We start from the raw sequence: 21,417 nt of genomic DNA on the forward strand, positions 1-21,417 counted from the left end.
CTTGATTTTTTTTTTTTTTTTTTAAGCTTTTGCTGTGACAGGCCATTTTTCATCATGAGAGGAAGTTATAGATGTGCGAGCAGCAGTAGGCCAACTGGTGTTTAGGGAGATTGGGAGTGGAATCGAACATGTTGAGGTCTGACTGTTCTGGAATATGTTCAAGAAGGAAAAAGCTGTTGAAGAGAGCATCAGTGTGTGACCAGTTGAGTTGGTTGGGTTTGGAGATGGGTGTTGCTTCTGCTCTAGGGAAGCTCCTCGGGAGCAGCGAGGACGTTTAAGGCTGCGTCAGGTCATCAGTCTCTTGCTGGGGTCTGTTTGGCAAATGTTGTCGCAGTTAAGGTCATTGTTCAAGAGTGGTTGGACCTCAAGGGTGTAATATTCATGGTTGATTTCTAACCCTAAATCCAGCTCACCATCATCTCCAGTTCTTTAGGCGAGACATTTCTATCGGGTTTTAAGTGAACCTGATTAGATTGTAGATGTTGTGACCTTGGTGTGTGAAGGCAAGCTGCCCGAAGAGTTCACCTCACCGGGCATTGAGCAGCTCTCTGAACAAAAATCTGTCTGGGTTGTGTGTAAAATTGAGCGCGTGGCTGCATGGTGGTGCCAAATCTCTTGAGTGTTAAGAACAAGTGCCGGTCATTCCGCTTGCATTACTTTCCCGGCACTGAGAGATGCTTCAGTGTTGCGTCAACGCCAGCTCACACCCCCAGCAAGCTGAGTGTGTAAAGTCTTAACCTGTGCGGCTGGTGCATGAATCCCCCTTCTGTAAACCTGAGACCCCCGAACGCAGCAGATTCTTCTGGCCACCGCCGATGGTCTATTTAAGGCGCCCTGCTGTTCTTCATTTACTCTGCGTCGAATGCTCGGATAGAAGCAACAATTTTTAATTCAAGCTGGACCTGTGGGAGATTTCACTCAGTTCCGCTGGAGTTTTTTGTGGAGCATGGAAGTAAAACTTGTCGTCTGTGTGTTGATCTCAGTGGATTATTAAGTGGAAGTTGTCTTTTTGCAATGGCTTCTTTAGAGAACCTTTCTTCAAATGATGACACCCCGGCACCAGACTCGACCCGCCACACCTCTCACACCAGAAAGCAGACAGGCTTTTCTGGTTTGGGATACGGACTCGGTGTTGTGTGGCACCATCTGAGGCCCTTCATCCCTTTCTTCCTCATCAGCTTCATGGTCGTGGCTCTTGTCTACCTGATGCAGGCCATCATCTATGGGGGACCCTTCAAGGACCCTCTGTTCTTTGTGAAATTCAACGAACGCTGGCCCAGACCTGCTCTGAAACCACAGGACCATCCCTCACCCACAAAGGCTTTTAGCCCGGATCCTGCCTCACCCAGGGACCTGGGGATGGACAATGACACTTGGTCTCTGAAGTAATTTCACTTAGATCAGTTGTTATCCAGGGTTTTGGTGTTTCTGGGTTGCAACCCATGAGGACAGGAAAAGACTTCAACCCCAGGGTACGACCTTAACTCCTGACCTGGAAAGCTTTTGGAGGTCAATTCAGATTTCTTTTTTAAATAAATAAGACCCTATGTTGATTATTAGAAGGTATTTTGAGTCATTATTATTAATCTGAATACAGATTTAAAAAAGCAACTATCTTTAAATGTAGTTGTCGACCTGCTTTATATTGTGCATTGTTTTTTATGTATTTAATTTCCAAAAAAATTACTTGGTTACAGGAATTAGCCTTTGTTTTTTTTTGTTTTTCAAATGGACACCACAAAGAAAAAAAAAGAAAATCATGCAAGTTATTCTCATGAAACTGCTGTACTTTCATGTCTGACTTTATATAAATATATACGGTCCTAAATTCATATTTTCTATTTTTTTATGTTAAAATTTTGATAGCAAATTAGAACAAGCCCGTGTATTCGACGACCGTCAAAGAGGAACGACACACCTGCTGTCTAAAATAGACGTTGCAGTTTCTTAAAGCCAAGCTATGACAGATTCATTCTTTTTTTTCGCTAAACAGTAAATGTGAGTTCCACCAGACGTGTAGCGTGAACCATTTAATGTCGACATATGAGTCGAGCTTGAGCGTCGGAGAACCATCTTGCTGTTCAATAGTTTTGTTTAATCTTTGATGATCCTGTTCGCCCACTCTCGCCCCCTGCTGGTGAAGAGTTGAACTACACTTGCACTTCATGCGCGTCACCGAGAGCTGAGATTGTTTAAAACTTGTTGAGAAATAGAAATAAAAAAATGACAGCCAACAATTGAAGAACAAAATTGGATGATGTGGACTAGCAAAGTACCGTAATTCGCAAACGGTAAGAAAGCGTCACCTGTTCGCAAGTATGGTTAATTAAGAAGAAAATGATGGCCAACTATGTCGAGCTGAAGTAAAACACCTGCTGTTATTTCAAAATGTGTTACTTTAACGTGACTAATACGTTGTCATAATCTCTTCGTATGAATGTGTATGAAGTTAATTGATAGTTGATAGCTAGCCATGATGCTAGCATGCACCACCCTCAGGTCTGTTTTCGCCACGTTCTCAAGATGGTGGCTGCACATTGAAAAAGCTATTTGTATATAATACTTGTAAGGATATTGGTGTGCCGGTAAATTGGAAGTTGCATATTTTATTCAGTAATGAAACGTTTATATATATATATATATATATATATATATATATATATATATATACTTGAATATTACCGCTGCTGTAATATTCAAGTGTTTAAATGGAGAATGTCATTTTTATAATCATCACACTTACAGCATTTTTGAGGTGGCGCATGGAGCAGAGAATTATAAAGGTGAACGAAGGTTGATCATATCTTCTTCTTTGTCTTTGATATGTCCTGTCACATATGCTATCCCTATATCAGACAGGTGGTCTTAATGTCTCAATGTCATCTGAAAATATGTTCCTCTTTTATATGTAATAGATATGTTTATTGAGGTGCATAATTGCTCGTAGCAAGAATAACTCTTCAGATTTTACTCCCTTCACCCACCACAGCTCTTTTTTTGGTCTTCCCGCCTGAATCGCAAGCAAGATGTGGTGTTTTCAAAAAATTGGGTTTGAAGCAGCCATCGTGGCTGAGCTGCAGCGGCAACAACAGTGCAGTCAGTTCTGTGATGTTTTGCTGCAAGCAGAAGGTATAGTGACCATGGATTAATAAGGAGAAGATATTCCCTGTCTTCATTCTCTGTGTCATTTCCTCCAGGTATCGTGGTTCCAGCTCACAGTCTCGTCCTCTCCAGTCTGCTCACCTCTCTTTCCCACCAACTCCCACCTCCAACTGGACAGAGTTCTGTACTACAGCTCCGTACTCTCAACGCCTCCACCCTGCTGCAAATAGTTCGACTTTTGTACACTGGTAAAATGACAGGAGAAGGCGAGAAGGAGAAACAGGAGGCCATATCTGCAGCCGTGAATATGGGAATAGACGGGCTGGTGGAGGTCCCATGGGAAGGAGATGAAAGGGGCTGTCAACGAACTGATGTGGGAGTTCAGACAGAAAGTGGAGTTCCAGTGGAGGAGGAGGGCATCAACATGTGTAGAAATGAGCAGGATGGTTGTGACTCAAGTATGGGCAAAGAGGCATGGACTCAGACTGAAGAAGCACAAGGTCACGCTGACCTTCCCTTGCTTAGTATGTCTTTAACACAGCGGGATGACCTGTTGCTTCCAGCTCTTCTCCCCAACTTCCCTCTCCCCTATACACAAGATGGAGTACAAAACCACCTGACACCTACCGTGGCTTATAATTCAGCAATGGACACAATGGGATGTACTCACTCCTCCTATGATTCGACCTTTCATGCTCTTCTTTGCGAGGACACCCCGCCATGTGCTGGCGCTCAAACATGTATCCCCTCCACGGCGACATGTTCAGAATGGGAGGCGGAGCAGCTTAAGCATTTTCAGGACAACATTCCAGGATTCATCAGCTCCTTCCTGAGCCCTAAGATGGTTGAGAAGGAGAGAAGGGGAAGAAGAAGAAGACGAAGACCAGGCACAGGGAGAGGCAGTGGCTGGACGCCGAAAGCAGGGAGGACACATGGATATCTGACTCAGATAGTTGACGTGCAGAATGTGGGGGTTAGTCGGAAACACTTGAAGTTTCAACAGCGGTGGGGGTTGAGCGTGTCATCGAGAGGACTGGGAGGCGGAACTGCAGGCAGAAAGATGCACCTGACGACCAGAGAGCAGCTGAATCTGGCCAAGACCTGCCAGAGGAGGAGGGTTTTCCGAAAAGTCTGGGAGTTTGACTGCGATGGACAGATCCGACTGGTCAATGAAAACAACAGGAGAGGCCAGAGAGCGCACACTCTGCAGCCGTTTCACAAGGTGAGCCAGATCACTTGACTTCATGATGCAGTTGCCTCTAGTTGGCGCTGTCTGAGCTTTGGCTTCAAACAACTATTTTGTTGAAAAGCCACATGATTTTTCTCAAGTTGTGGTTCTTTGCATTTTCACACATTTATGGCTGAAGACAAATGATGTTGACCTGCAGTGCATGCAGTTGTGGATCACTGTCGATAGTAAAATGAAGCTTGTAAATACTTGTCTGTTGTTTCAGTCTCACGTCCCATCAGAAGCATCACTTTCCACCCATGTGATGCCAACTGACCGCTCCTCCCTACATGCCGCTCCGCCCGCCCACACCCTGCCTGCAGATGCCCTCCACCACACCACTGCATTGCCCCTGCCTGAGGTGGATCCTGACACTCTTCTGGACAGAGTCATGCTGAGTCTGGATATTACCCCGAACATCAGCAGACCAAATCCTCAGGATTCAGCGCTCAGATTGAGCGCCACAGAGAGCAATCCTTCTGGTGAATACCTTAACGCCTCGTCGGCCATTGCTGCTGCAGTATCAGAAGCTGGAAGATCTGAGCGGGACAACGGCCATACGCTTTACCTGCAGCAGGGACGCGAGCTCGCTGATATTTTGGAAAACATCCTTCAAACATATGAGCAACACTGTCAAAGTTCAACTCCTGGGGAGGATCCGCCCCGGAGCACTGCACAGACCACAAATGACACGACTGAGCACAAAGAGCTACTCTCCCACGATGGAACCAGTGCTGTGACCAGGCTCAGGTCCAGAGATGAGTCCTTGAGAGACAGAGAGGCGACAAGGGCAGAGAAAAGTTCAGAGGCAGCGGTCAGTGCCAGCAACATGACTGTTCTCCAGAAGCTCTCAAGAGAAGAAACGGGCAAGTACTTTAAGGGCAAGTACTTTAATATCCAACAAGATCAGAAGCTGATGAAGATTCCGGTGGTGAGGATTATGAAAAGCGATTCTTTGATCGCTGATCGCAAGTGCCTTCAGAATCGGGAATTCACGGTAAGACAGTCCTTTTTTGTAGTTCAGATCTCAAAGGCAGAAGGTCTCTGAAGCTTCATGGAGTATCGTAAACCCATCGGTATGAACATGTGTGCACCTGTAACAGCTGAACATGACTTTGACAGGAGGAGAACCTCCTGACCAGGAAGACACGACGGAGAACATCTCATCATAGACGCAGGCAGCCCCGGAAGCGTCCTCAACCAGAAGCACAAGCACAAACCAATCCAAAGAGGCGTCCCCTATGGCCGGGACGTGGCAGAAGACGGAAGGAAACGAGGCCCTCAGAAGTGGACACAGTGGTAGAAGAGGATTCAGACTCTTTCCACTTGTTCTTTATTTTTCTTCACACGTGGTCTCTACTTTTTTCATGTTTCATCTCCTTTTTCAGAGTGTTGAGGAAAGCCAGCAATGGCTGACCTCGTACGTGGTCAAGACAGAAGCGATGCCCGGCAGGAAGATCTATCCCGTCAGGTGTGAACTGAAGGAAGCACAAATGAGAGTGAGCAACAAGTCTGGCTTCTGTTTCAATGAAAGCAGTTCAGTGTGGTTCGATGTCTTGTCACAAAATATACTACAGAGAGATGCTTTTATTTTGATGATGTGTGTGTTTGACAGGCGAGGTTGAGCTTCCTGAAGGCAGCGAAACAGCTCCAAAATAAGCCAGTGGAGGAGAAGCCTTGCGATCTTCTTTGCTCGCCAGCGGGGATTTTACAGAGGAAGATGAGAGCAAAGAGACGAGCGGAAGCAAAGCTGAGCGATGGTTTCGCAGTCAAGAAGATTTGCTGGGAGTCCTTCACCTGTGAGCCTGCGGAGGAGACGGCTCCACCCACCGGGGCAGAAGCAGCAGCTAGTGATTGTAAAGACAGAGTTCCCTTTGTGGAGCTGAAGCCTGTTGATCTGCTGGCCAACAGTGATTTGCTGTCTGAAGCAGCCGAGGGAGACATCGATGTGGTAGGCGGGGCCTGTCCAAGCCCTGAAATAGTGGTCATTGACTGGGATGAGTCGTCAGGGAGTGAGGGAGAACATGAGACTATTGATGTGATTGGTCTGTGAACAGATTGTTGAAAATCATTGAAACGTTTTAAAGTCCTCAACGATGGATCGACCCTTTTTTATTCTCAGTTTTAGACTTCATTTCTCAAAAAGCATCAGTTGCTGAGGCGTTGTGAAAATGGTTGTGTCAGCATGTTTGTATTTTCCCTGGATTTCTTTTCCCTACTCAGATGATGTGACTAACAGGTCCGTGTCCAACAGTCCAGCAGTGGTTTAGGATTGCAAAGCTTTTAGGGTTCTCGTGTTTCCAGCCATTACAAAGCTTGAGGAAGGTTCAAAGTGGTTCGGATATTAGTTGTTGTTATCGCTGCTTTTTACTGAATAGCATTTGTTGTTTTAAATGATTGTAAGTTTCCTCATTTTTTCGACTGTGATGAAGCTCATTTGAATTAATGACCTCTTCATAAAGTCCATCCAATATATAGTTCATCTTCGATGGTTCTTGTCTTGGCAAGCGACAGCTGTGAGATCATCCAATTAAAAGCACTGCAACAGCACACGGTTGCGTTGTTTCCTCCAGTCACCACCTGACTTTGAAATGAGTTATTGCTGTTGAAACTTTCTTGTTTTACATTTTGAACGAGTGAATCATTCCTGACAAAAGACCCAATCCTTTTATGCACTGAAGAAAGTAGTGATGATTCCATGTAATGTATGATTCTAGTTATGATGATTTATTCAAATAATGATTTCATTCCATATCTATGACTCCATGAAAACTGGTTCAAATGTTCAGTCAAGTGTTTATTAAACCACATGATATGGTTAAACAGAATTTGACACGAAAAACTAGCCACTATTTTGTTTTTAGGGTAGTTATTGAAGTCGATGGATGCAGAATCGCTTTCTTGTGTCTGTGGGAATGTAGCTTTATCCCAGACGATGTAATACTTATAAACCTACTTTCTTGTCTTCATATGATAAAAAAACAGAACAGGAGAAAGTGAAAAGATGTTTATTAGTTACCAACCGACTATATAAGTCTTCATACACAAACACACCTGAGCTGACAACAGTCTCAGAAGGGCAGCACTGAGAAATGCTGCTGGGTTTCCCAGTGATGGTCCCAGTGGATCCTCCTCCACCTGTGTGTGTCCTCCAGCCTCATAAAAGACACACCTTTCATACTGATATGATTACTGTGTATTTATTACTCTGAGCTGGAAACGCGTGATATTGTCTCTGGTCACACACAGTCCCACAAGAAAGAAAGGAAATGAGGAAGAGAAGGACAGGAGGGGTGACAGTACAGGGGTCGGGTGGTGGTCATGTTTCCTGGTACGGTGGCGTCAGTCTGTTCCCTCAGTGCTGGATGCGTCTGATGGACTGGATCTGGGGGCTCTGACTGTGGGAGCCCATGGTCCTCCAGTGGTGGTAGTCTCCACTGTGTCTCTCACACTCCACAATGTACTGCTGACCCCTGTAGCCCGGGTGCTGGTAGCACACGAAGCTGCGAGCACAGACATGGGATTAAGGAAAAAAAATGAAAATGAAACACTTTCATATAAAGGTGCTTTGCTTCTCTGGGTCATAAAATAGACCAAAAAATGAAAAAAAAATATATTCCTAACAGGTGAAGGACAAGAAAATATGGCATTAAAACAGGACCAATCCCAATCCAATGAATGTGAAAGTAATAATAGGATATATATTACAAGAAAAAAAAAGTGACTGTACAGTTCACTCCTACAGTTGAACATCACCAGTCAAGTTACTCACTGAAATGCAAGGGTTGTGCTCTAGATATGACGTAGTTTAGAGACTTACGCGCCACACTGCACTTGCATGGAGCCCACTTCGGGAGATATCCATCCCATGGCCTGGAGAGAAGGGTAGTCATCGCTGATCTCCACACTGCGACCCATGAAGTTCTCCTTCTCGTATATGATCATGCGGCTGGTGTCGTGAGACTGGGAGGGAGGAACAGACGGCATTCAGAGTCTGACCATTCACGCCAACTCCCAGTCCAAACTCACTGCACAGACGATTGGCCGCAGAGACATGATGCGCTCCACGTGGTAGGCAAGAGATCCACTGTAGGATTCCCAGTTGGGGTACTCCCCTTTTTCCAGGATGAACTGCTGGCCCTGGAAGTCGTGGTGCTCGAAGCCCAACCAACTAAAGGCAGAGACGCAGAGTTTCAGAATCATGCCGTGACTGTTGTCTTCCACGGTAACAAGGTGGCAAACTGCTTTCAGACTCACACTCCGCTCTCCACCCTGATGGAGCGGATCTTGTCCAGTCCGGAATTCTGGATGTTCACACATTCAGAGGTAAACTCCACAGACTTGCCCTGGAAGTGCTCTTGCTCAAACACAGTCACCTGAGATGGGAAGCAAGTGTGAAAAAGGTCATGACCCCAAGATGAGGAAAGGTTGAAGTTTACCTTGGAACATGGGATCATTCCCGAATTGCCGATAGGCTGCATCATCATGGACCTAGTAGTTCTGTACATTCTTACCCTTTAAAGTGACACCAGCAACAAATGGTTAGAGAAGACAAACACAATATGTTGCCTCCATTTCTTTGTCTGACAAACACGCACCCTTACCTAGTTTGGCACTTTAGGAAAAGCTAGTGCAGCATCCCCCGTTTAAATTTTGGAAAGAACCTGGCTCTTCAGTTTTATATGGGGCGAGCGGGGAGTGCGGCAGCTCCTGGTGGAACACCGTGACATGTCCAGCTCAGCGGATCCTATTGAGCGTCTGCCGGGGGGGCGACAGGAACAATGGCGCTCTGGTATGTTCCTCCGTGGTCAGCAGTCCGGCGTGCGTCCCAACACAAAGGTGTGTGTTTTACGGGTGCAGCAGTCGGGCACGGAGGGGATGTCTGAACTGGAATGTGACAATGGATATTACAAAAGGAACATGATGTAGTAGCTGAGAGCCAAAGTTCACCAATGAAGCTCCCAGCTCATATTTTGTTGCGTACATTTTAAAGTTTACTTCCCAAAAACTCCCAAGGGGAGGTGTCTCTGCCGACAACAGACTGCTCTGCCCCATAACTCTCCCTAGATGATGCAAAATTAAACATGTTTTGAATTTGCCTGGAAGGTCTTGAGCCCACTGTCCAAGGTTTTCATTCTGGTGTTGACAGTGCAGCGTAATCCCACGGACCAAGATTCCGCCGCAGGACGGTCGAGCCCTCTATGCCTACAGACATTCTTGAGCGACGTATTATCATAACTTATCATTCTTGATGCTATTATGGATCATTTTGGAGACAAGTTTGACACGTCTCTCTGCTCCCGGCTGATGATGTTTGGCTTTCCTTTGTCTCCGGCCCTCAGCCTCAGCGCTTTCCTTTCTCTGGCAGTAATCCTCCCCCCTGCGGGCGCCAGCGTATAAGAGCCAGGCTCCTTCTCTCAGCCCCACACTCTCTTAGTCAGGATCGGCATTGCACTGTGAAAAAGGTGAGTTACACGTAAATAGAGAGGCGACGTGCAAGTGGTCTAACAGCATCTTTGCTTCTCTTAGTCATCATGTCAAGTGGGGATAAGTCGAAAGGTTCTTCCCACACAGACGGGAGGATGGGTTTTAGCAGGAAATCTGACCCTGGGAATAACCAATACAAGGTGAGTGGCTTCTCATTCCTTCTTCCACGAAACCCTTTTTAAACTGTACTTGAAGTTGCTCGTGTTTCTCCGGCAGATGATCGTGTATGAGCAGGAGAACTTCCAGGGTCGCATGGTGGAGATCACCAGTGAGTGCTTGAACATTTGTGAGTTGGGCTTGGAGCGTGTGCGCTCCCTCCGCGTTGAGTCCGGGCCGTGAGTATCTAACCATTTCATGTTTTGAGCGCTTGGTTGCAAGAGGTCATGCTGCGATGTGACTTTCCCAGCTTCGTGGGCTTTGAGCAGATGAGCCTCTGTGGTGAGATGTACATCCTGGAGAAGGGCGAATACCCTCGCTGGGACTCTTGGAGCAACTCCCAGAAGAACGACTACCTGCTGTCATTCAGGCCGGTGAAAATGGTGAGGACTGGAAAGCCGTCTTCTCCTCTAGCAAGTGTTGACCCCCAATGTTTGGTTCACCAGGACCCCGAAAAGCACAAAATCTGCTTATTTGAAGTGGGGGACTTTAAGGGGCGCAAAATGGAGATCATGGACGATGATGTTCCCAGTCTTTCCTCGTACGGCTTCACTGACAGAGTGGCTAGCATCATCGTCAGCTGCGGAACGTGAGTGACACCCCCCGTCTCCCGAATCAAGCCTGAACCCCGGAGCACAAGCAGTAACGTGTGTCCTCTTGATCCTCCCCAGTTTCGTGGGATACCAGTTCCCTGGATACCGTGGTAGTCAGTACCTGCTGGAGAAGGGGGAGTACAAGCATTTCAATGAGATCGGCGCCCGCAACCCCCAGATGCAGTCGGTGAGGCGCGTCCGTGACATGCAGTGGAACCAACAGGGATGCTATAACATCACCAGCAAGTGAAGATTAGGGAAGGAGAGAAAGAGAAAGAGCGCAGGCGATGGAGAGGGCCCAAGGAAGAGGGAGCGGGGGGGAGACTTCTGACGCTTAGGAACACAGTCAAACCACAGGCTCGGATCAAGCTCCTGTCGTGGGACAAGTTTTGAGCAGGGCGCTCCATTCTGCCGTCATTATTTTTCTCTTTCTCCCCTGCGACTCGAGCTTCGCTTTCCCGATTATGTCTCCCTTTTGTAGTGCCTGACTTGACTCCTCCGGGAGTCCATGTAGAAACGTTCACACCTTCTTGCTGTTTAAGAAGATTCTCAGCTCAGGGTACGATGCACCATGAGGAACCGAGTCCTGACAGCCCTTTGCTTACATGTTCTTCCTCTAGTGCACGGCGCATTCTCAGTTGTACAGATTCATGGCCAATAAAGTGAAACATATGGATTTCAACCATGTTGTGATTGTTACTCCTACCGGTTATTGACCCCGCATGTCCTGTATCTGTATGTGCTGAAATGTATTTCCTCTTTTGCTATACAGACTTCCACCACTGTTCCTTTTTTTCCTTTGTAAAAGCAGAGGTCACCAATAAGTTGATCTCAATGTGCGACTAGTACTTCATAGTGGTAGCTCAGGTAGATAATGAAAAAGCCAAACTAACATGTGATGTTCAATAAAATCGTTTTATCTCTCATGTCTTTGGTATTTGCTACTTGCGGTGGAGACTAGTTGCAATGTGTTTTTTTTGTTTTTTGTGATGGCTTGAAGAGGTTCACACAGTGTCCAGATTTCTAGTTGCCACTAGATGACGCCGACATGTAAGAGGTATTAAGTTCTTTCCTTTCCAGTTAGGACTTCTTCAGAACTGAAAAAATAATCAGACTAAACACATTCATGTGATCAGTTAGGTTTGTCGGTTAAAAACAGTTACAAATTGATCACAGTCGTCTTCACTCCTCTCATTATTATGTGAAAAAAAGACAATCAGTCATTTGTACTGTTTTTATTACAAAAAAAAACTTTAATAAATTAACACTCAAAGGATGAACACTATAAAAAAAATAACAATCTGCTGTTACAAAGACTCAAGATATGTCCGACACTTGCAAGTGCTCGCATTAAGTTTTCATTTTTTCTTGTGAAAATCCATCTAAAATCTTGCTCTCAAGAGATCAATGAATTAGAAAGTGAGCAGTGCAAATCTAAATGGATCCTATTTCTCGACTCATCCGAGCGACTCCATCAGCTCAGCGAGACATCATCCGCACAAACTCTGAAAGAAAACAAACCTAAACTTAATGTAATGCACATGACTGCGTGGTTATAAATAGTCGTAAAACTCTCTTCTCACCCTCAAAGTCCACCAAGCCATCGCCATTGAGGTCGACGTCTCTGAGGATCTCGTTGATCTCCCTGTTGGTCACCTGTTCTCCCATCAGCTTCTTCATGGCCTCACGTAGCTCCGTCAAACTGATCTGACCGTCTCCGTTGGAGTCAAACTGTCGCCACAGAAAACTCTTTGAACAGCGGAACTTAAGACACCTCAAAGTGCACATTTCTGCTAAGAAACGAATGAAGGTTTCCTAACACACATGGGCTTCTCTCACCTATACTTATATAACAGCACCCATTTTAAAATTGCTTTTCTGTGTCTAGTGTAGTATGAGAACCAGTTGTTACAGTCAAACTTAATCACACTAAACTTTTCAAGTCATGACAAACTCTTTTTAATGGGAAATAGAAGTCTAAACCAGACAGTCTCAGTCATTTGGATGGATCATTTTAACAGCTACAATTAACATCAGTCGCTAGTTTGAGAATTTATAAATTGTCTTAACACAGCATCCATGTTTTTTCAATTGTTGAATCATATTTGGAGTCATTTTTAAATCCGCAGTAATGCAAACAGACCTCTTTAAAAGCGTCCCGCAGCTCCTTCACTCCGATCATATCCGCAGTCTCTGCCAGCATTTTGGGTCCCATCAACTCCACAAAGTCTTCAAAGTCGACCTTTCCTCCACCTGACAATCAGACAGTTTACTTAAAAAAAAAAAACATGACAGTGACATTCATTTGGCTCACATATCTGCTGGCTCAGCTCGATCAGCTCCATCTCAGTAGGCATGTACCCCATGGTCCTCATGCATTCGCCCAGATCTTTATGACTAATGTAGCCATCCTTGTTTTTGTCAAACTCCAGAAAAGCCTCTCGGAGCTCTGAAACACACAACGCTGAGTTAGATCGGACACATGCGGTGAACTCTTATCACACCTGCAGCTCACCATCAAGTTCTTCAGGCCGCAGCTCTCTGTCCTGTGGAAGAGGAGACACACGCTCGATCACAATGAGACTCATAAGCACAATTCACTTCCTGTTGCCAAGAGTTGCAGCTGCAAAAAGTCAAACACTTTCTACTATCTGCATTGATAGCTCCACACAATGGAGCGCAGTTGCCCACACTTTGCCCATCCTCGTTCCGTTGAGCGTGATGGACTGTGCTGGTCAATAACTTTCCGTGAGAGCGATCCATGTCTGTGTGGCGGCTGCCAGGCTCGTGTCGAGCAGGGTCACATGGAATGTGTTTTTAAAATGTTGAGTCGGAAACCACAAGGACCAATATTTTAATATAAATTAAATAAAAATCTCATAAAATAATGGGACGTGGCAGCAATCAAACCAATATTTACAAGATATAAAGCAGTGTAAAGAGGCAGAGATCTCTCAAGGATGCGCTGTCTTTCTTTCTTTCTCTCCTTTATTCGTGAAGAAATTACGTCACGCAAACATCAGATAGAATTCGAGGATTAGTATAAAGTCCTTTTATGCACATTGTTGTCCATACAAGTTACGTTTTGGACCAAATCTGGTCATATCCAATCCTTTTCTCTGTATACAGCTGTAAATAAAAAAAAAGAAAGCCAGCTGGCAAGTACTGATGATTTAAAACGCCTCTTACCTTCTTCCTATTGTCCCTCTTGGATGATTTGGTGCAGTTACCCATCACCCAACTGTCATTCATGCCCCTCTCCACTGTATGGTCCTGGTCTACTGTTGCAGCTGCCTTCTCCTTCACTTCATCTCCAACCGTCTCAAGCATCAAGGCTCTTTCAGAGTTCTCATGCTCGTGTATCACAAGCTGCAGTCCTGGTTCATGAATGACCCCTGACCAAAACAAGATGACCTCACTGCGGGGCAAGCCGCTCTATCCTGTCAAATCAGTTGGTGCTGCGCGCTGCTCTTAATCTCCTCCCCCTGACAGTTGAAGACTTCATCGACTGCACTTTGAGAGCGTTGGGATGACATAAACAGAGATGGGACTAAATCCAGTTATTTGAAATGTGGGATAGAGATGTTGTTGCGCAGGATTAAAGAATGTTTTTCACTGTAAAGAGTGCAAATAGAACAAGTCTTGAAATGCTTGGCGATGCACGGGTATTTCCTAAACATTTGTGTATGTGTGTGTGTGTGAGTGAGAGAGAGGGAGAGAGAGGGACTCCACACCATTTTGTCACTGATCTTTCTTTAACCATAAATATTGGGTTGCCAGTATAGACCCGTCATTGTTCAGTGTTTCTCTCCAGTTTATTGGTTACTTACCTATATATATATATATATATATATATATATATATATATATATATATATATATATATATATATATATATATATATATATATATATATATATATAAATGCTTCAGTTAATGTTAAATACAAAGAACGTTACTTAATGAAATAAATAGATTTAACTTGGGTTCATACAACGATAAATATGACATGAAAACAGCATGTAAGTCTAACGGAGTCCGATTGCTGAGGGATATTGTAGTTTTCACACATCACCGCTAGAGGCCGCCTGGTGACAGGTCAGTCACAGTTCTGCCAGCCAGCTGCTGCTGCTGCGGGAACGAGGCGGTAATGATTCTGCTTCTATTTTTAGCCAAACTTTTGGCTGATCACCGAGGGATGTGCAGCTTAAAGGGACCAATGTGAGTGAAAGTGTTATCCAGAAAGACTCGTTAAGTCCAAACAGACTGTGTGAAGTGAAAATGTGCGATGGACAAGGGGCGATCTCGGTGTGAAGCTTAAAATGCTGGCGCTCTGATTTGCGCAGCTCATCTCTAGACACGCTGTTAAATCACATCCATTCCTCGTGTGTCCTCCCTGCTGCGGCACTCGGTGAATGGATGAAAAAAAAAAAATCGAGTTTGCATTTTAAATTGTCAATGATGTAAGTTGATTTAATTTCATAGTCATACATTTATTTTTCAGATCTTATATAAATATCTTATATCGACATTTATTTTTGCATCTACTTACTTCAACTCTTGTGGATTTCTTTAAATAACTTAAAAAAAGTTAAAGACAACTTTTTCCCCCCCCATATTTAGTTCGCGTGACCTTCAGTAAGTTTCCTGTTAAATGAAGTTCAACCTCAGTCATAATCCTTGATATCACAGAACACCACATGAATAACGCAAACCCAGACCGTTATCACTTTACGGATGTGCGCAGACTGGCGCGCGCGCGGGTGGGTGTGTATGGCGGGATCTCCGTGCAAGCACGCGCGCGCAGCCAGGTATAGTTTACCGATCTGGTGTCAGGTGTTTCCAAACTGGTGTCTTTTTCCAGATGCTGTCTATCAAGACAAAAGCCAGCAAGACAATAGATGGATGAGTCCGACGGCAATTACACGAAGAGCTCGATGCGGCCATAAATAGGTGGCAGACCAGAAGTTACATCACTATGGAAACCACAACGGCCAAAGGTCCCATTTCTTCCGAGATGAAGGAAATTTCATATTTCACGTGAGTGCATTAATGATGGAGTTCATGACACACGTTTGAAGTGTAACTTAAAGGGCGATGTTACAAGAGTGGCCATTGATGCTTTTCCTCATGCAAACATTTGTTTACAACGCAACATAATAGTGTCCAGAACATTCTTTACAATAACCTCAGAGGCTCTGAAGAGGCTAAGCAACACACTACCAGCAGCAGCAGCAATGTCAACATTAATGGCCAGTCTTGTGGTGAGAAAATCTTCCTCTCAGTTACATTTACTACAGACAAAAAAATGTGTGATAAATTTGCCATTGATTTATTGGCAGTTAACTCGGCATTAGTGCGATTAATTAATATTAAAGATTTGAATCTAATCAGTTACAAAACAGGATTTTCCAGATTTGACTTCAGATCACTGGAATACAGGGCAACCTGGGCGGAGTCAGTGGAGCGGCCATTCTGTGTCAGCATGCTGATGTTCACTTAATGGTAGTCTTCAGGTTTGCTTCGACTCTGATGATGAAAACACATGGCTCACCTTGACCATGACTCTGAACCAAACTTAAACCTCATTACTTTTTTAGAAGAAAGAAAAGAAGCTTGGATATGGGGTCCTCACGAGGAGGTGTTTTGTCAAGAATTGGTCCCCACAAGTGAGGATAAACAAATGGAAATGCGGATGAGGATGGATGGATGGACAAACACAAGTTTGTCACACCATCTTGGTGGGGACCGCTCATTGCCACAACCCTTTCCCCAGCCTCCCACCCTGAACCTAACCATCCAAAACACATGACTAACCTTAACCATGACCCTGAACCAAACTGAAACCCAATTATAAAGACTCCATCCTCAAGTTTAGGCTTAACCTTATGGAGTGGAGCAAAAGACAACAGGGTGTTTTCCTCAAAATTGGTCCTCACGAGGATATATAAGTTAGTTTAGACAAGAAGAATGGACAGAACTGTCCATTTATCATCATCATCGTCATCATGATCCGCCCCTAAGTGGAGGATGTGGCTCTTCCCTTCACATCAGATGCAATGACTGGCTGTCAAGCTGTGCTCAGCACCAGCGCGCGTGAAGCAACAACTTTAATCTTCTTTGATAATACTTTTACACAGACACTCGCTCCATTATACCGGATGTCTGACCACAGGCTTACAGATGCTGCAACTGACCATGCCGTGCGTGTCATGTGTCCCTGCTTTACCATGCAGAGATGCCTATGTGATACCAAGTTGATACAGAAGCTGCAGCGGATCGGGTGTTCATCACATCTCAGCCTCACTATGGCCCTATCTGTTACGGATTAAATGTTTCCCAAAGTAAAGAAGCTTAAAGCCTCCACACACGCAACACTGTCATCCTTTGCTATAGCTTACTGGGAGGATTTGGGGGCAAATGGAGAGGGCAAGTGGTTAATTGTGTAGCAGTATAGTGGTGACCTTTGCCCTCGCTGCTGCTGAGGTCTTTGACATTAACGCTCTGACCTCTTTGAACTACTTGAATTGTGACTTACCTGTCCAAACACAGAGTCGACGATAGGCAGCAGGTCGACAGGTTCCTCCTTCTCAGTCTCCTTTTCTTTCCTGTGAGGACCCTCCATCATCTCCTCCAGCTTCTCCTCCAGCTCACGTTGGTCCACGGCTGTGGGTTGCTGGACCTTCTGACGGCTCCTCTGGCGCGGAGGAGACTGAGCTTTCACAAGCTGAATGTCTCCAGCACCGCCTCCCTGCTCGTTGGATCGTTTCTTCTGCTTCTCAACTTTCTTCTTGATGGCAGCCTGAACCTGAGGTGACAGAAGACTGAGAGAGTCAGAGTCCAGTTATGAGTCAGTCACCGTGAATGATGAACACGAGGAAGAAAATTAAACTGAATAGAGAGGTTTTGAAAGTTGTACAGTTTTACAGTTAAAACGTGTCCCTCATTTAACAGTAAATACTTCCTAAATTCATACTTCTGTTGATGCTCACATTCAAACTATGTAGTGATTCACAACTGAACTTTACATTTAACTGAACAAGCTTCGCTTCGCTTCACTCTTTTGGTGCTCTTTAGTTTTTTGGTCAAGGACTCAAAGTAAATTGAATACAGACGTTCATATATTTGATCTTACACATACATCTCCTTAGTTTTGAATAATAATAATAACAATGATAATAATAATTGTGGTTTAAAGAAAACATGAGGCTGTGTAAACTATTTAGCAATAGATTGTCATATATTCACAAATTCCCAGCTGTTGGTTCCTAACATATCATGGCTTGCTATTATTGAAGGACCGTAACTTCCTCACAGCAACTTCTTAACAGGCAAACAAAACACCTCAGCATCTTGAAAACTATGAGGACCTGAAAACCAAAACCGTTTGCTCTGAATTCTGTTACTGTTCTTCACCGACACATTTGTTCATTAACTGGTGCAGAAAAAAGGCGAACATAAAAAAGTTTTCTGTGAGCAAAACAAAAGACACAGCTCGGTCGACTCACCTGTTTTGCAGTCTTTGGCGGGGGTGCGCTCATCACTGCAGCACTGGTTTGTGCTGCAGTCGGCTCTCGAATGATCATGAACATCTCGGTGTCTCACACACTCTCTCTCTCTCTCATCTGTTCCCCCTCGCTTGCCCTCCCCCTCCTCTGCTTCCTCTTCGTCCTCTTATCTGATGATTTTGTCGAATTTTAGTTGTTAAAATCCACCTCAGGTGTGTTTGCCCTCAAAAACAAGCATCAGCTGTGTCCGTTCAGCCCTTTCATGTGAGCCATGTGAAAGCAGGAGTGAATCCAAGATGAAATAAAGCTTAGATGTCGCTCTCCTTCTCTTTGTCCAGCTGGATCAAAGTGTTCCCTCCAGTGGTTTGATCAGAGCGCTGAGGTGCTCCCAGAGCAGGTGAGGAGGTTTTTATCTTCACCTCTTGTCTTCGCTTTGGGATAGAGTTCCTGCTCCTCTGCCCTCTCTCGCTATCTCTCTGGTCCTTTAGGTGACACTCTATACCTCCTGGTGTTTACCGCACTTGCGGTATCTACCTGCCCTGGCTTCCTCTGCTCTTCTTCCTCCCCCTTTTTCCACCTGACGTGCTTTATCGCACTTGATCTGTCTCAACCTTTCGTCTGCGTTTGTGCCAATCACCGTGCATTTTCAAATATATGGCTATACTGTATATAATGAGTTATCAGCAAACAAACCACACAATCCACGTCATGTAAGTTAGGCACTTTTAAACATGAGATGTGTTATTAATGCGCAGCCAATAAGGTGCAGGGTTGCTTCAGGTTTGAGGATTTTGTCTTGAACTTCTGAGTCTGCTCATCCTGTCCTGTCACTCCTGTCAGAGTGAACTTGGCCTTGAACTTTAGAGCAAAACAAGAAACACAGTCAGTGGATGAATAATATGGATTGATTTTAGGGGCGTAACGGTAGATGTCCTGGACCGTTTTGATGCACATCTTTTGGTCCGGTCGGCCTCCACACACACACACACACAAGTTCTGGCATCATGTAAGTCAATGCATTGGTACACGTGTATTCGGAGAAATACAGCAACAGTCATGGACTTAATCTAGGCCTGATCTGGGCAGAGAGAGGAGTGAGGTGTCAGCACGGATCATTTTTGAAAAAAAAAAGTTCTCAGGAGGGTATTTTAAGCTTTTCATTTTGACACTGACCTGCCTGTGATACTACAGCATTTCCTGCAGGACGAGTGAGGAGGATTAGTGGAGGATTGAACACATATCGTGGATGCATTTCTGGAAAGGTTTTGGATGATGTTTTCCTCATTAGACTGTGACTTCCAGGGCTCACTTCATTGGTTCAGATCTCAGTCTAACCCCCTCACTCACACCAGATCTGGTGGTTTTGCGGTTGTGTTCACCATGCAGTAAAATGAATGAATGCATGTTAACCATAGTACTGGAGTCCCTGCCTTCCCTGTTTTGTTTTGTATCCCTGCCAGGATTTGTTTCTCTCCTGTGCCTTTCAAAGGTGTTAACTGCTGCATATTTGTGGTGACTGCGACACGAGACCACAGCTCTTGATTTCACCACGTAATGGGGGGGAATATAGTCTGACATGAGCAACCAGACAGAGTTGCACACACCACCAGTCAAACGTTTGGATGCAGCTTCTTGTTCAGTGTTTTTTTTTCCTTTCTCCATTGTAGCTACACACAGAGACATCAAGTGTATGAAGCAGGAGATATGGAATTATATAGCAAAGAAAAAAACTGTTAAATAATTGTGGACATGTTCCAGATCTCACTCAAAGTAGCCTCCATTTGCTTTGTGGACAGCGCTGCAAACCCTTGGCCTTCTTACTGAGCTTCATGGTGTTGGGAAGCTATTTTGAAGAATCGAAAATATGAAATGTATTTTGAGTTATATCAATAGATTACTACTACTAGTACATAATTCCATCAATAAGAATCTTCAATGTAAATAGTTGCAAAATCTTGAGAGTAAATAAACATTGACTGACAGCGTATAAAATAATAAAATAAAAATAATTAATAACTCCTGAAAATATGAATTGCACACTGAAATGAATATAAATATTCACAATGACTATTTGTCGCAATGAAAAGACACTGTATTTGTATACTTCAACTTTAAGTATATTAGGTAAATAAAAAATGGCAAACAAGGTTATGAAAAACCATGCAGAGAAAAAACGTGAAAACAATCAAGCGGTAAATGATTTTGCTATTTTCCATGAACTAATTTAAATTCATTCTGAAAGAGACTGATGTTGCCTGCTGCTCGCTGACTTTAACCTGGTTTGCCAAACTCAATTCAGCTGTTCACTTCAGGCTCCTGTTCTTTTTTTGTGCGCAGCCCAAAACTTGACAGCTGCATCACAAATAAAAACTAGTTTTTGTCATCAGGCAGTGCGTCGCCTCCACGATGTCCTGCGTTAATAATCTGATCGGGCAGGGTCGACTGAACACACACATGCTCACACCAGGGTCTGTATTTTTAGCAACATGTTTACACGGGAGCGTGGAAACATGTTACTGCGCTCCTTTAGCTCGAGAAGAGGCAACATCCCTTTGGTGCTCATTTTACTAAAAGCTTCCATAAATATCATTTGCTGTTTTCCCTGAAATAAGCCATGGCTTATTTTACACTGTTTCTGAAAAAGTATTTCCTTATACATCTATTTCTTGTTTGGTTTTCCAAAGTGAAATATCCCTACACTTGGACTACTCAATGAGATGTCAACAGAAATAGAACCTAACACCTATTTATATCCAAGTTTTACTTTTTAATTTATGATATCAAATGCGTTTCGTATTTGCTTCTGTCACATGACTTTACTCTTCTTATCCAGCTGTCTTCAGTGCTCTTAATATCGCATGATATTTAATTGTTTGGTGCAGTTTTTTTCTTCAATAATATACCTAGTTTTGCTTTATTAATTTTAACTTGTTCATCCATCATGCCAATGCAAATCCACGCTGCTGACAGAATTTGGTGGCACATCTTCAGAATAACAAGACATGTAGATTTTTTTGCTGCTTGCAGTACTTTTCTTGTATTTGAAATGATTTATGATATTTTTTCACACTGCCAGTTCAGCTTAAAACATATGTTTGTCCCTTAATATCTCCTGTCTTGTTTGATATATTGCATTTTAAATGAACACCACATGTGTGTCTGTTTGAGAGCATGCATTTTATATGCGTGTTAATCATAGCCATTCTTCTACTGTATTTAATTTGAAATGTTTCGGACTCTCTTGTTGTGGCATCCGTTTCTCAGTGAGTTTCAGAAGCGGCAGGTTTTATTGAGGAGGGCACTCACTGCATGAAAATAAAACTGCCAACTAAAATCTCTGCAC

General features: G+C 44.1%; 4 protein-coding genes across 6 annotated transcripts; 2 read left to right on the plus strand and 2 right to left on the minus strand.

The window, feature by feature from the left end:
- The first annotated feature begins 2,149 nt into the window (after positions 1–2,149).
- Positions 2,150–6,889, plus strand: LOC128767455 (uncharacterized). Its single transcript, XM_053879534.1, has 7 exons — positions 2,150–2,291; positions 2,990–3,129; positions 3,198–4,324; positions 4,557–5,327; positions 5,453–5,629; positions 5,719–5,829; positions 5,946–6,889. Exons 2-7 carry the CDS (start codon positions 3,027–3,029, stop codon positions 6,381–6,383), a joined length of 2,727 nt encoding a protein of 908 aa, XP_053735509.1. The 5' UTR covers positions 2,150–2,291; positions 2,990–3,026; the 3' UTR covers positions 6,384–6,889.
- Positions 6,890–7,342: 453 nt separating this feature from the next.
- LOC128767382 (beta-crystallin A3-like) lies at positions 7,343–9,004 on the minus strand. The gene is made up of 6 exons (XM_053879400.1): positions 8,935–9,004; positions 8,770–8,845; positions 8,588–8,706; positions 8,360–8,501; positions 8,151–8,293; positions 7,343–7,833 (listed from the first exon to the last, which is right to left on the minus strand). Exons 2-6 carry the CDS (start codon positions 8,836–8,838, stop codon positions 7,686–7,688), a joined length of 621 nt encoding a protein of 206 aa, XP_053735375.1. The 5' UTR covers positions 8,839–8,845; positions 8,935–9,004; the 3' UTR covers positions 7,343–7,685.
- A 756-nt stretch (positions 9,005–9,760) lies between these two features.
- crybb1l1 (crystallin, beta B1, like 1) lies at positions 9,761–11,485 on the plus strand. Of its 2 annotated transcripts, XM_053879398.1 has the most exons (6): positions 9,761–9,795; positions 9,860–9,957; positions 10,034–10,152; positions 10,224–10,356; positions 10,420–10,562; positions 10,645–11,485. In XM_053879398.1, the coding sequence occupies exons 2-6, from the start codon at positions 9,865–9,867 to the stop codon at positions 10,814–10,816; spliced, it is 660 nt and encodes a 219-aa protein (XP_053735373.1). In that variant the 5' UTR covers positions 9,761–9,795; positions 9,860–9,864; the 3' UTR covers positions 10,817–11,485. The 2 variants fall into 2 exon arrangements, with proteins under 2 accessions (XP_053735373.1, XP_053735372.1); XM_053879397.1 differs by having other exon boundaries at positions 10,224–10,562.
- Positions 11,486–11,816: 331 nt separating this feature from the next.
- LOC128767380 (calcium-binding protein 2-like) lies at positions 11,817–18,199 on the minus strand. 2 transcript variants are annotated; one of them, XM_053879395.1, is made up of 7 exons: positions 18,075–18,199; positions 17,105–17,374; positions 13,082–13,112; positions 12,881–13,015; positions 12,710–12,819; positions 12,150–12,297; positions 11,817–12,071 (listed from the first exon to the last, which is right to left on the minus strand). In XM_053879395.1, the coding sequence occupies exons 1-7, from the start codon at positions 18,156–18,158 to the stop codon at positions 12,046–12,048; spliced, it is 804 nt and encodes a 267-aa protein (XP_053735370.1). In that variant the 5' UTR covers positions 18,159–18,199; the 3' UTR covers positions 11,817–12,045. The 2 variants fall into 2 exon arrangements, with proteins under 2 accessions (XP_053735370.1, XP_053735371.1); XM_053879396.1 differs by lacking the exons at positions 17,105–17,374; positions 18,075–18,199 and adding an exon at positions 13,756–14,353 and having other exon boundaries at positions 11,818–12,071.
- Between the last annotated feature and the right edge of the window lie 3,218 nt (positions 18,200–21,417).

This window comes from Synchiropus splendidus, chromosome 11, assembly GCF_027744825.2.
Source record: "Synchiropus splendidus isolate RoL2022-P1 chromosome 11, RoL_Sspl_1.0, whole genome shotgun sequence".
NCBI classification, from domain to species: Eukaryota; Metazoa; Chordata; class Actinopteri; order Syngnathiformes; family Callionymidae; genus Synchiropus; species Synchiropus splendidus.

Bases quoted from the DNA above. Each gene is read 5' to 3' on its own strand.
- LOC128767455 (XM_053879534.1), top strand. From the start codon at position 3,027: ATGTGGTGTTTTCAAAAAATTGGGTTTGAAGCAGCCATCGTGGCTGAG. The intron at 5,630-5,718 runs GTAGAAGAGGAT...CTCCTTTTTCAG, and splicing joins CCTCAGAAGTGGACACAGTG to AGTGTTGAGGAAAGCCAGCA. The intron at 5,830-5,945 runs GTGAGCAACAAG...TGTGTTTGACAG, and splicing joins TGAAGGAAGCACAAATGAGA to GCGAGGTTGAGCTTCCTGAA.
- LOC128767382 (XM_053879400.1), bottom strand. From the start codon at position 8,838: ATGTACAGAACTACTAGGTCCATGATGATGCAGCCTATCGGCAATTCG. The intron at 8,707-8,769 runs GTAAACTTCAAC...TTCCCATCTCAG, and splicing joins GAATGATCCCATGTTCCAAG to GTGACTGTGTTTGAGCAAGA. The intron at 7,834-8,150 runs GTAAGTCTCTAA...CTGTGCTCGCAG, and splicing joins ATGCAAGTGCAGTGTGGCGC to CTTCGTGTGCTACCAGCACC.
- crybb1l1 (XM_053879397.1), top strand. From the start codon at position 9,865: ATGTCAAGTGGGGATAAGTCGAAAGGTTCTTCCCACACAGACGGGAGG. The intron at 10,153-10,223 runs GTGAGTATCTAA...TGACTTTCCCAG, and splicing joins CTCCGCGTTGAGTCCGGGCC to CTTCGTGGGCTTTGAGCAGA. The intron at 10,563-10,644 runs GTGAGTGACACC...GATCCTCCCCAG, and splicing joins ATCATCGTCAGCTGCGGAAC to TTTCGTGGGATACCAGTTCC.
- LOC128767380 (XM_053879395.1), bottom strand. From the start codon at position 18,158: ATGTTCATGATCATTCGAGAGCCGACTGCAGCACAAACCAGTGCTGCA. The intron at 17,375-18,074 runs GTGAGTCGACCG...CTGTCACCTCAG, and splicing joins CGCCAAAGACTGCAAAACAG to GTTCAGGCTGCCATCAAGAA. The intron at 12,072-12,149 runs GTGAGAAGAGAG...GTTTTCTTTCAG, and splicing joins TGGCTTGGTGGACTTTGAGG to AGTTTGTGCGGATGATGTCT.